We start from the raw sequence: 14,468 nt of genomic DNA, 5'->3' as shown, positions 1-14,468 counted from the left end.
GACTGTAAATACTACTGCTATTAGACTGCAAATACTACTGCTATTAGACTGTAAATACTACTGCTACTAGACTGTAAATACTACTGCTACTAGACTGTAAATACTACTGCTATTAGACTGTAAATACTACTGCTACTAGACTGTAAATACTACTGCTATTAGACTGTGAATACTACTGCTATTAGACTGCGAATACTACTGCTACTAGACTGTAAATACTACTGCTACTAGACTGTAAATACTACTGCTATTAGACTGCAAATACTACTGCTATTAGACTGTAAATACTACTGCTATTAGACTGTAAATACTACTGCTATTAGACTGCAAATACTACTGCTATTAGACTGTAAATACTACTGCTACTAGACTAAATACTACTGCTACTAGACTGTAAATACTACTGCTACTAGACTGTAAATACTACTGCTACTAGACTGCAAATACTACTGCTATTAGACTGTAAATACTACTGCTACTAGACTGTAAATACTACTGCTATTAGACTGTAAATACTACTGTTACTAGACTGCAAATACTACTGCTATTAGACTGTAAATACTACTGCTACTAGACTGTAAATACTACTGCTACTAGACTGCAAATACTACTGCTATTAGACTGTAAATACTACTGTTACTAGACTGCAAATACTACTGCTACTAGACTGTAAATACTACTGCTATTAGACTGTAAATTCTACTGCTACTAGACTGTAAATACTACTGCTATTAGACTGTAAATTCTACTGCTACTAGACTGTAAATACTACTGCTATTAGACTGTAAATTCTACTGCTACTAGACTGTAAATACTACTGCTATTAGACTGTAAATACTACTGCTACTAGACTGCAAATACTACTGCTACTAGACTGTAAATACTACTGCTATTAGACTGTAAATACTACTGCTACTAGACTGTAAATACTACTGCTATTAGACTGTAAATACTACTGCTACTAGACTGTAAATACTACTGCTATTAGACTGTAAATACTACTGCTACTAGACTGTAAATACTACTGCTATTAGACTGCAAATACTACTGCTATTAGACTGTAAATACTACTGCTATTAGACTGCAAATACTACTGCTACTAGACTGTAAATACTACTGCTACTAGACTGTAAATACTACTGCTACTAGACTGTAAATACTACTGCTATTAGACTGCAAATACTACTGCTATTAGACTGCAAATACTACTGCTATTAGACTGTAAATACTACTGCTACTAGACTGTAAATACTACTGCTATTAGACTGCAAATACTACTGCTATTAGACTGCAAATACTACTGCTACTAGACTGTAAATACTACTGCTATTAGACTGCAAATACTACTGCTATTAGACTGCAAATACTACTGCTACTAGACTGTAAATTCTACTGCTACTAGACTGTAAATTCTACTGCTATTAGACTGCAAATACTACTGCTATTAGACTGTAAATACTACTGCTACTAGACTGCAAATACTACTGCTACTAGACTGCAAATACTACTGCTATTAGACTGCAAATACTACTGCTACTAGACTGTAAATACTACTGCTACTAGACTGTAAATACTACTGCTACTAGACTGTAAATACTACTGCTATTAGACTAAATACTACTGCTACTAGACTGTAAATACTACTGCTACTAGACTGTAAATACTACTGCTATTAGACTGTAAATACTACTGCTACTAGACTGTAAATACTACTGCTATTAGACTGTGAATACTACTGCTATTAGACTGCGAATACTACTGCTACTAGACTGTAAATACTACTGCTACTAGACTGTAAATACTACTGCTATTAGACTGCAAATACTACTGCTATTAGACTGTAAATACTACTGCTACTAGACTGTAAATACTACTGCTACTAGACTGTAAATACTACTGCTATTAGACTGTAAATACTACTGCTACTAGACTGTAAATACTACTGCTATTAGACTGCGAATACTACTGCTATTAGACTGCGAATACTACTGCTACTAGACTGTAAATACTACTGCTACTAGACTGTAAATACTACTGCTATTAGACTGCAAATACTACTGCTATTAGACTGTAAATACTACTGCTATTAGACTGTAAATACTACTGCTATTAGACTGCAAATACTACTGCTATTAGACTGTAAATACTACTGCTACTAGACTAAATACTACTGCTACTAGACTGTAAATACTACTGCTACTAGACTGTAAATACTACTGCTACTAGACTGTAAATACTACTGCTACTAGACTGCAAATACTACTGCTATTAGACTGTAAATACTACTGCTACTAGACTGTAAATACTACTGCTATTAGACTGTAAATACTACTGTTACTAGACTGCAAATACTACTGCTATTAGACTGTAAATACTACTGCTACTAGACTGTAAATACTACTGCTACTAGACTGCAAATACTACTGCTATTAGACTGTAAATACTACTGTTACTAGACTGCAAATACTACTGCTACTAGACTGTAAATACTACTGCTATTAGACTGTAAATTCTACTGCTACTAGACTGTAAATACTACTGCTATTAGACTGTAAATTCTACTGCTACTAGACTGTAAATACTACTGCTATTAGACTGTAAATTCTACTGCTACTAGACTGTAAATACTACTGCTATTAGACTGTAAATACTACTGCTACTAGACTGCAAATACTACTGCTACTAGACTGTAAATACTACTGCTATTAGACTGTAAATACTACTGCTACTAGACTGTAAATACTACTGCTATTAGACTGTAAATACTACTGCTACTAGACTGTAAATACTACTGCTATTAGACTGTAAATACTACTGCTACTAGACTGTAAATACTACTGCTATTAGACTGCAAATACTACTGCTATTAGACTGTAAATACTACTGCTATTAGACTGCAAATACTACTGCTACTAGACTGTAAATACTACTGCTACTAGACTGTAAATACTACTGCTACTAGACTGTAAATACTACTGCTATTAGACTGCAAATACTACTGCTATTAGACTGCAAATACTACTGCTATTAGACTGTAAATACTACTGCTACTAGACTGTAAATACTACTGCTATTAGACTGCAAATACTACTGCTATTAGACTGCAAATACTACTGCTACTAGACTGTAAATACTACTGCTATTAGACTGCAAATACTACTGCTATTAGACTGCAAATACTACTGCTACTAGACTGTAAATTCTACTGCTACTAGACTGTAAATTCTACTGCTATTAGACTGCAAATACTACTGCTATTAGACTGTAAATACTACTGCTACTAGACTGCAAATACTACTGCTACTAGACTGCAAATACTACTGCTATTAGACTGCAAATACTACTGCTATTAGACTGCAAATATTACTGCTATTAGACTGTAAATACTACTGCTATTAGACTGTAAATACTTCTACTTCTAGTTATGTTTATACTCATTGTGTTTTAAAGTACTTCATACCACTTACTGTAATACCTGCTCTCAAGTAAATACAACAAATCTGTCTTATATGATTATGTAAATATGCAAATAGTGAACTTTTATTCCTACTCTCTCATATTTTACTCTAACTTGTGTCTATTTCTGCCTTATTTATGCCTGTTTTTATTCCTATTTTTATTTCTGCCTAACACATTTAAGTTTATGTGCAATTATGTCTTGCTACTGTAACACTGCAATTTTGTTTATCCATCTATCTATCTATCTATCTATCTATCTGTCTGTCCGTCCGTCCGTCCGTCCTCCATGTATCTGTCTGGTTGATGATGTCACCAAAGAAATCAAAAGTCCCAAGATTGATACTGATTTTTGCTGTATATACACATAAACCACTGTACAGATTGAGCAGAGCTGATTTAATGAAAATCACATTAAAGAACAAAAGAGTAACACGTTCTGAAACCTGCTTCACCTCTTATTTTGGAAGTTGTGACTGCAAACAAATGTATTCGTGAGCTCCTTCTGGTGTGGGTTCATGTTTATTTTCTTTAGATGATGCACACACAAATGACTTGGTTGCTTAGATCTTAAAAAATGTTGTTTATAATGTATAAAAATTGGTGTTGTATATAAAATATAAGTATATATTTTAGTAATTTTACAACTTTGGGACACTTAAGCTTTATGGAAAATGCTGCAAAATTTGGTGTGTCTCACTCTGGAAAACCCCCAGAAGATGAGCCTTTACTCTACTGTATCAATAATGCCCTGTAAAAGGGAATAAAACATAACTTGTGCATGTGAAGGTGGGCAACATGACAATATTTTCAATATTTTGCATGATCATCAACCGAAATCTGTTATATCGAATGGCCTTATGCGAAATGGCTTCAGAGAAGAAAGCAGGCTAAGCTAAGTGGCCACAAACACTGAGATGGTAAAGTTTACTTAACGTCCTCAATTTTCTACATTTCTTGCTAGATTAAATACAGTTTTGTGGCCGAATTAAAGAGGACAGTATATCACAACTACAGGGTTTACTGTACTGCGTCTTACTATGTTCTTTTATTTGACAAAGATTAAGACTCAATTTGGACACTATCACTGTGTTTTCTCTCTCAACCACTTCAGTGTGCCGGAATATTACACCACAAAACGGTAAAGCAAAAGGAAAAATACCCCCAAATCTGGTCTAAGCATTTACTGCAGTTGTTTTCTATCAGAGTACCTGAATAAGAGGGCTCTGTTACCGGCACAGGCCTATCATGTATCGTGAAAATATTTTCAGGTATTGTGGTATTATATTTTGACCGTATCGCTCAACCTTATACATGTTTTGTGATAGAGCTCTTTAGTCTGCGTATTTATCCCTCTCTAGTTTTCTGTTCTTTCTCTTTTCCAATACAGCAATTATCACCTTTGAGGAAGCATTGTTATCAGGTCACTCTCTGGTCAGTTTGACTCTATTTGAAGCAAAGTAAGAATTAAATCTTTGACTGAACTGTCGCTGTAACCATCATAGAAGATTGCCAGAGTGGTGGGGTTTTTCTAGCAGGTAGCTGGTGAGGATTTTTGGTAAAACAGAAGAAAAGAATGACCACACTTGTGGTTTTTAGGACTTGCAGGGTTGCAGCCCGTCATCGTTGTGGAAGTCGGAGTTGTAGTTTAAGGCTGAGTGTATGTGACAGGGCTGGGTCAGAGGCTCCAGGTATCGCAGCACTTTTCTGGGAGCCTCACGACGCTCTATTGAAGTCCTGTCAGCTCAGTGGATTGATGTGCTAAAGCCTGCTGGAAGGATTTCTTCGCTTTTCTCTCTGTTTTCTCTCACTGAAGGACACCTGTAGTTCAGTTATGACAGCATGATTCACTCTGAAACTGCCAGTTTTACAGCCTCGGCCAAGTATCATGTGGTCAAAGATAACCCGTGTTTTGTTGTTAAGAGTTCTAAAGCAGCTGTTTCCAACTCTTTTTATGAATTGACATTTCTATTAGCTCATAAGACCTAAATCATTTATACCCTCACTTAAATGAGATGGATGGTGAAATAAATATTGCAGAAAATGTTTTTATCTGCCTTTTTTCTTGATGGGCTGTGAAATACCGTTTCACTGGTAGCATGTATGCTAGCAGCCTCTCGTTATCCCAGTGATGATTTACTTGATTTGCTGTTTCATACTAACTTTGCATTGTAATTTGGGCGGAAGGTGCTGAATTGAAAATCAAAGGTACACAGAGTCCAGTGTTTTAACAAATTTGGCACGCACATAGACTGGCCACTTCAAGTCCACCTCCTTGTTTCTACACGCATTGTCCATTTTATCAGCTCCACTTACTATATAGGTGCACTTTGTAGTTCTACAGTTACAGACTGTAGTCCATCTGTTTCTCTGCATACTTTGTTAGCCCCCTTTTACCCTGTTCTTCAGTGGTCAGGACCCCCATGGACCCTCACAGAGCAGGTACTATGTGGGTGGTGGATCATTCTCAGCACTGCAGTAACACTGACGTGGTGGTGGTGTGTTAGTGTGTGTTGTGCTGGTCTGAGTGGATCAGACACAGCAGTGCTGCTGGAGTTTTTAAACACCTCAGTGTCACTGCTGGACTGAGAATAGTCCACCAACCAAAAATATCCAGCCAACAGCGTCCTGTGGGCAGCGTCTTGTGACCACTGATGAAGGACTAGAGGATGACCAGCACAAACTGTGCAGCAGCAGATGAGCTATCGTCTCTGACTTTACATCTACAAGGTGGACTGACAAGGTAGGAGTGTCTAATAGAGTGGACAGTGAGTGGACACAGTGTTTAGAAGCTCCAGCAGCACTGCTGTGTCTGATCCAGTCACACCAGTGCAACTCACACTAACACACCACCACCACGTCAGTGGTACCCAAATAGTACCTGCTCTGTGGTGGTCCTATGGGGGTCCTGATCATTGAAGAACAGGGTAACAAAGTATGCAGAGAAACAGATGGACTACAGTCTGTAACTGTAGAACTACAAAGTGAAACTATTTGGTCAGTGGAGCTGATAAAATGGACAAAGTGCGTAGAAACAAGCAGGTGGACTTGATGAAGTGGCTGGTCAGTGTATAAATATTATACAGGAATTACAGTATACCTGCTTGTGTCCTTGGACAAGGCACTTAACCCCCTGCAGCCTCCAACTGTAAGACATGATCTATTCAGTACTGCCTACTATATGCAGGTCTAGAGAATTTATCAGTGCCTCTCGACCTGTTCTCAACATGATAATCAGCGGTTTATTCCTCCTAATAAAACTGTCTGCAGCAGTTTCCAGCATGTACAGTATCAGACATGATGTTAACACCCATCACTGTAACCATGCCTTCTATATGTGGGGGCAGTATGAGGGAAGACTGATTGAGGGAGGGGGGAGAACTCTGAGAACTTGGGCTGGAGTTCTGGGCAGCTTCTGCCTGTAGCTAGAAGGCCGGACCCCCTCATAGCTGTAGTAGGACTGATGTAGTACTGAGGAACCGGGAGGAGATGGGGTGGCGGAGGGGGTTGTGAACACTTTGTCACAGGAATGGAAGGTGAGGATGTGAATTTATAGTAATCACATTAATCCAAAAGGAATGGAAAGGGGGTTGTTTTACAAGAGAGGGTGGGATTTGTCTGTTTTTTTTTGACTGAGAGGATGGTGTCGTTAACAACACATCCTTGGCAGTGTGATCCATGTAAAGGGCAATTCCACTGATTTTTCAAATTTTTTCTATGATTAAATCATTAGGATGTAAGCAAAGTCATTATATGAAATTGTGAACATTTTGCCTGATTCCTTTTACGTTAACTTTGCAAAGGTTTTCACCTAAAATGTGAGTTTTGTAACATGTCTATAGTACAGGGGTGCATGCAGGGTGTTGTGAGGCAAAGTAGTGCCAACATAGTTCCAGGTTTATCACTATTTTATCCTCATCAGCATTCCATATTAATAAACACCCAGAAGACTTGTGTAGGTTCACTGGTGGTTTTGGATAGTAAATAAAATGTCTATATTTGTGTTGTAGTCATGGAGACCCCTGGTTCCTATCACCACTACTGTAAAGAAATCTGAGTCTCTACAATCAACCATTTCACACCAAACCGCAATCGAATTTGTGCAGTTATCTCATTATTATCATTCAAATGGTCATGTAAACATCTCACTCTGATTTCTTAGATCAGAGTAAGGTCTATAAATCTGATTAAGAAATCTGATAGAGAGGCTGGATTTTAGCTCGGTAATCAGATTTCTTAGTGCATGTAAACTCTTACTCTGATTTCTTTCGGATTTCTCAGTCTGCGCATGTGCGAAAACAGACTATTTTACGCTACGTTTACGTCACGTCTTCTTCTGTGAGTTTATTGGCTGGTTGCAAAGCAGAAATCTGATTACTGTCTGACTCATAGGTTTTCCATTATCTGATTACTCAAGTGCATGTAAACGCATTGTTCGGATTACTGATAAAATCTGATTTTCTGCAGTTATCGGATTATTAAGTGCATGTAAACGCGCAATGATTGAATTACACAGAAATTTTGGAAAAATGGTGGAATTCCCCTTTAAGACACTCATATTTAATACTAGCAATGTGCACTAAAGTATACCGACCTGCAAATCTGGACAAAAGTCTATGTTTTGCAGTTTTGTCAAAGCCAAAATCATTGTTTTGTCGAATTGTCCGTCTGTATATTTTCTCTTCTCATAATAAAATGTAAAAAATAGTGATTTGAGTATTTGATTACTCTCATCTCAGTTGGTTAACCGAGTACTTTGGTACCTGAACGCTTCCCTATTGTTGTGCCTCATTTTTCTACTGCAGGCTGCAGGCTGTTCTGTTCTGTTCTGCTTCCTGCCATCATTTCCAGTTACACTCCTCATTCAGAGACGTTTCTGCGCGCTGCTCGGAGAGACTGCCAGCTAAAGAGCCTGTAGATCATTTCTCTGGATCAGAGGATTAAATATGATGAAGGGCTACATCCTTTTAATCAATCACTGCTTTTCTCCTCACGCTGTCCAAGCTTATTACTTTCATGCTACTGTTTTTTTTTCTCTTTCTTCCCTTCCTTTGTCTCCTGTGCTGAAGTGCTAAAGTGTGATTTAACATCGCATTTGCTGTCATTTTTAATATTGGCTGCAGAACAATTAATGTTTTTATTACTCACTGTACCGTCTTGTTCAGTTTTCAGCTCCGCTCTTCAGACAGAACATGCCTGTTTTGCAGATGAAGTGGTTTGTTTTGGATCATGAGCAGCTTTTTTTCCCCTCCAATCTTTCTTCATTGCGTTTCTCATTGGTTAACCATCATCTGTTCTATACAGCTCTAGGAAACCTAACTGGTAAGGCAGTAAAACATCAGATAACCTTATCGCCGCTACGCCCCTCGCTTTCTTCTGTGCGTCTCTCGTTTACTGCCTTTCATCGAAAATACTGTCGGTGATCAGAACTAGGCATCTAGGTGCTCGCAATCAGAGTGAGATGGGCAGAGAGTGGGTGGGGCTTATTCTAGGGACACACCCACAATCCAGTGACTGGGCTTTTTCTCAAGTAGTGTATGTGCACTTAAAGGGGTGCACTGAAAATGCTGATGGCACTTTCCGTTTTTGACCATGAGACAAAAGGAAAAACTGTCAAAATAAGGACTTTACAGATTATTTTAATAGTGACAAAAATTAGAAACTGTTATTAAAACGCTAAAACACTATTAGTGAAAATCTTATTGTTATCTGATGGTATACTATTCTTTTTCATAGGAATGAATGAGGTGCAAATGTTTGTGCTCTCAACTTAGGTCATGTTGATACAAGTCCATTAGCAACACCTTGGCAACCGCCTGGGATACCGTAGCAACCACTGAGCAATGCCTTTACAACTACCCGGGATACCATAGCAACCATTTTGAAACATCCTAGCATAAACCTGGGATACCATGCAACCACTTAGCAACACCTTTACAACCACCTGGGATACCATAGCAACCACCTAGCAACACTTTTACAGCCACCTGGGATACCAAAGCAACCACCTAGCAACACCTTTACAGCCACCTGGGATACAATAGCAGCCATTGAGCAACGCCTTTACAACCACCTGGGATACCATAGCAACCACTTAGCAACAACTTTTACAACCACCTAGGATACTATAGCAACCACCTAGCAACACCTTTACAACCACCTAACACACCATAGCAACCACCTAGTAACAATCTAGCAACCACCTGGGATACCATAGCAACCACTTAGCAGTACTTTTACAACCACCTGGGATACCATAGCAACCACCTAGCAACACCTTTACAACTACCTGGGATACCATAGCAACCACCTAGCAACACCCTAGCAACCACCTGGGATACGATAGCTGCCACTTAGCAACAACTTTTGCAACCACTTAGCAACACACTAGCAACCACCTGGAATACCATAGCAACCACCTAGTAATAATCTAGCAACCCCCTAGGATACCATAGCAACCACTTAGCAGTTCTTTTACAACCACTTTTTCTGGTTTCCTTTGCTGTCCTGTGTTGGTCGGGGCAAACAAGGTTCGAACAGTTTGAGATCAGCAGTGAAAATGTCAGCCATATGGAACCATTTGGAACATTAGACAACAGATTTATAGTCTGTGTTCATGTTGAGCGTCTTAAGGAGATAGAATGAACTTCTCCACTGCAGGTCAGATACTCCCTGAAAACATGACATCCTGCTCGATATGCAGCAGCAGAGGCAGAGAGAAGTCTAGCAGGCCTTCAGGATGTCTACAGTGGAAACATCAAGTTTGCACGGCAAGTCAAAACATAAACAAACAGACCTGTCAGACAGGAGCTCGACACGTCAGATAAAATGGTGAGCGTCCTTGCTGCTAAACTCTCTCTGCTAAGTCTGCTTAGCTAAACAGCTAAATATCCTTAATAATCAGTGACCCAAAACAAGCAGTATTCATTTATATCCGACTTCCATCACTCCTCTCTCTGAATTGTTTGTTTCTGTCTGTCTCTCTCTCACGTCGCTTGGCGTTAGGGTGAGGTTTGACGCCATCTGTATCCTTTTTTTTGAGATTATGGAAAAATTCACCAACGACACAGCAAAACTATATAACAGTATAACTAAAAATAATGAAGTTCTCCGCCTTGAATGACCCAGTGTGTTCTGTTGTTGGGGACATGGGTCTACTTTTTATTTTTCAGTTTCCTTTTTTTTGTTTTCTGTCTTTTTTTTTGTTTTTCTTGATTTTTTACTCGTGTTTTGTACGACTTGTTTTGTTAATTGTTACTGCACTATTTTTGTTATGTATGATGTGTCTACTGGACCCCAGGAAGAATAGCGGCTATCACAATAGCAGCTAATGGGGATCCTAAGAATAAAAAAATAAACAAACAAATAAACAAATAAACATTGGGTTTCATAGGCACACACTGTACGTGCTGTAGTAATTTTATAAAGCTTTGTTAACTGTTAACTGTTTTGATTAACTCGGTCCTTTGAAAGGACTAAAACTTCATCGGTAATAAAATGTTTTTTTCTGTATTTTTCTTTGTAATTTTATTTATTTTGTTACATTTATTTCACAATTTCTTACTTTTCCCCTTAAGTGGTGTATTTGTGGACATGTAAAACTCTGGGGAAAAAGCTGAAAACTTTTTTTTATCCCTCAAAATATCATCATTTTTTGTGCACTTTAGAAACTGTATATAAACCAAAACGTGCTGTATTGTCTGGTGGGCTCTGGTTTGGAAGGTTCAGTCTCCTCCACAGGTCACAGTCAGAGCAGCTCAGTCTGTCTGTAAACGGTCAGTTTCAGTGGTCAGTCTGATCTCACTGAGTCTGTACATTGCCTGCGTTTTCTTCAGTGTTTTATCTGATTGCGGCTGTGGTTTAGATGAGTTTCCAAAGTGTATTTTCAGTTTGACGTTGAATGGTGTTGAAGTTTGTGGTGGTGTTTCTGAAAAGTCTGTCCTTTGTGGAGTTTGTTTTATGGTTACAGTCGAGTCTGGATGATTTTTTTAGGAAAATGAGTGAATTATCCTGAGACTGTTTGCTCCTGCACTGTTCTTTCTCAGTGCTGTTCCCTGTCAGGTTGTTTGTGTTTAGATGGCACACTTGTTAGAGTGAGTAGGGCTAGTAGGGCTATTGGTAGAGCTGCAGTTAATGATCATTTAATGATCAATTTGTCTGTAGATCAGTGGTTCCCAGCCTGGTCCTCAGGGCCCGCTTCATCTCTATGACCCAGTTTACACCTGGTCACTTCATGCATCTTGAGTATCCGGATTAAATCTGGATGAGGCCAAACAAGCAATCAGATTTCAGTCCGACTAACTGGAGACGCATTCGACTACCAAGTGTAAATGCGTGTGGCTAAAATCTCATTAGGATACAATCCAGATACTAGACACATGAAGTGACGAGGTGTAAATGGGGTCTATGTGTTGCGAGTTGGTTTGAAGCATGTGGATTATCTGGGGGGGGCCCTGAGGACCAGGTTGGGAACCACTGCTATAGATAATTTTATCAATGCATTGATTTTCCTAAATTCTGAATTTCCAAAGGAGGAAATCTGTAGAACAATTCAAAGCTCACTTCAAATGTATTTTCCCAATTAAGAGTTTAACTGCAGTTCTAAGGGTGGCTTTACACAGTGAAACTTTCATGCAACTTCAGTTGCTTGAAACGTACATGAAACTCAGCCGCAGCAGTTGCTTGTATCTCAACTTCTCCAATCAAAGCCAATCAAAACGCCAGTATCACATCACGTGATCAGCCCGAGGACATACTTACAAACCACTGATTTGACCAGATTAATGGACAAGAAATTAAAACAGAAGATGGTTTATTGGGCAGTTGAAAAGGATGAGTAGATAAGTGGGATTGCACTTTTCTAACCAGAATACAGGCATGTTTTGGGTTTAAGCTGCTTCTCTGTGTTATTACAGCTTTACCTGCTGTACTGAATCAGGGTATAGAAGAAAAGTGCTGTGAATATTAACAGAGAGGCAGAAATCAATCTTCTTGTTTCTGTGCAGGGTGCTGTCGCCTCACTGGGTTCGATTCCCCGGCCGTGCGACCAGGGTCCTTTCTAAGTGGAGGTTGGATGTTTTGTCTGCATAGGTTTCCTTCCACAGTCCAAAGACATGCAGTTAGGTTGAACTGGAGATGCTGAATTGCCCCTAGGTGTGAATGTGTGTGTGAATGTATGTGTCCAGGGTGTTTCCTGCCTTCCACCCAATGAGCGCTGGGATAGGCTCTAGCACCCCCCCCCCGCCACCGAGGAGGATAAGCGGCTTAGATGGTGTGTGTGTGTGTGTTTCTGTGCACCCTGGAAATGCAGATGGTAAATAAATCAGAATCAACCCTGAATAAGCAAATCAATGTATTAATGTTGACGCATTGTGGCAGTTCTATTCTGTAGGCCTAAATCTTCACCTGAAAAAACTAAAATACAACCTAGAACACAATGTAAACTAGATATTAATTTCATCTTAGTTTCATCAGGCATTTTGTGAATTGTTGCAGAATTATTCTACACTCACGCTGCGTCTGAGAACTGTTTTTTTCGCACTACTTGCCTCCCTCCTTTCTTTCTTGTCGTCCCTTGTTCGTACAGTCACCTCCATAAATCGCTTAAGGAGGGGTCTGCTGAGCCCACCGCCTGAGCAGACACTGTGTGTATGTGTAATCAAACCAGGCAGATGAAGGCCGTGAGAGCAGCAGTAGCTCTCTAATTGAACTCAGAGGTCATTTTCCTCCCTGCTGTCCTCTGGCCTGAATATCTGAGGCCTTCACTGTTACCAGGCCACGTCCAGATTCAGACTAACATCATTAAGATCTTTACAAACCACTTTCATGTATTTTACAGTCGTCTAAAAAATGTTGTATTTTAGCTGCATCATAAGGGCTGGGTGACAAGGCTAAGGTGTCATCATAATTTGTTTTTTGTAATCACTTGATATCAGTGATTATGAAGGGTGTAAAAATTTCAAAACGCTATCAATTATTTAATGAAACAAAACAGTGTGTGGAAATTATAGATGGCACTGATCGGGCTCATGTTAGTAGTGGATGTGTAGTTTTTCCTGTGGGGTTAAAAAATTGATTTTAGCTGATCAGAATCTTAAATGAAAAGCTTCCGTTAAAAACAGCTCATTTAAAGCTTAAAATTTTACAGAAGACATATCAGATTACCCACCTCGTTCAATCGGATAGAAATCGTATTCCGAATGGCCTCAGTCGGACTAGTCTATTTCGTTTGAGGTGTTTACATGGACGTATTCTACTCCAATTGAACTATTAGTCAGATTATTAATAGATTATCAGGCTGCATGTAAACGTGGCTGTTGTTGTATTTTGTTCTGCTTCAGTGACGAAGCAGGCTGAGAGTGTTGGTCTGAGGGCTGTCAGTCACGTGATCATCAGAATATTAGACCTTGACAGACGGTTCTCAAATTGGTCTGAAAAGGCCAATTTTTGGCCTTTGAAAAAATTGAATTTTTAAGCCATGTTTTATTATATATATATATATATATATATATATATATATATATATATGTATTCCATTAACCATGCCCACCTCTATTATTGCTCGTGCTCGTAGTTGGAGCATAAAGCCTGACTCCAGTGTTTAGTCTTGTTTCTGTGTGTTTGTTTTCGCAGTGCTGGACCTAAAGGAGATAACATTTACGAGTGGAGATCCACTATCCTGGGCCCTCCTGGCTCCGTCTACGAAGGAGGAGTGTTCTTCCTGGACATCACTTTCTCCTCGGACTACCCCTTCAAACCGCCAAAGGTAAGAGAAGTGGAGTTTTACTCTCTGTCTAGGTCAGGGAATGGCAACCCAAATGTTAAGAAGAGCCATTTTGTCCTTTCAACGAAAATCAAACCACCTTGGGAGCCACAATATTTTATGTCTATTTTACCATCTTGGCTGTAAATATGTCTCAGTATGTGATAATGTACTAGTATAGGCTAAAAATATAAACGAAAACACAAACTCACTTTGCTCTGCTTTAAGCTTTAGCTCAGCTATAGAAGCC

General features: G+C 39.0%; 1 protein-coding gene across 2 annotated transcripts in view; it reads left to right on the top strand.

Moving 5' to 3' along the window:
- ube2e3 (ubiquitin-conjugating enzyme E2E 3 (UBC4/5 homolog, yeast)) overlaps nt 1–14,468 on the top strand; it is a 64,622-nt gene that overhangs the window by 35,799 nt on the left and 14,355 nt on the right. For both annotated transcript variants that reach the window (XM_036577324.1, XM_036577315.1), the window contains exon 4: nt 14,089–14,221. In XM_036577324.1, coding sequence (XP_036433217.1) covers nt 14,089–14,221 — 133 coding nt within the window. The remainder of the gene's footprint in view (nt 1–14,088; nt 14,222–14,468) is intronic.

This window comes from Colossoma macropomum, unplaced genomic scaffold (assembly GCF_904425465.1).
Source record: "Colossoma macropomum unplaced genomic scaffold, Colossoma_macropomum, whole genome shotgun sequence".
Classification (NCBI taxonomy): Eukaryota; Metazoa; Chordata; class Actinopteri; order Characiformes; family Serrasalmidae; genus Colossoma; species Colossoma macropomum.
Note: the sequence above shows the minus strand (reverse complement) of the source record. Positions and strands in the feature narration are given on the sequence as shown.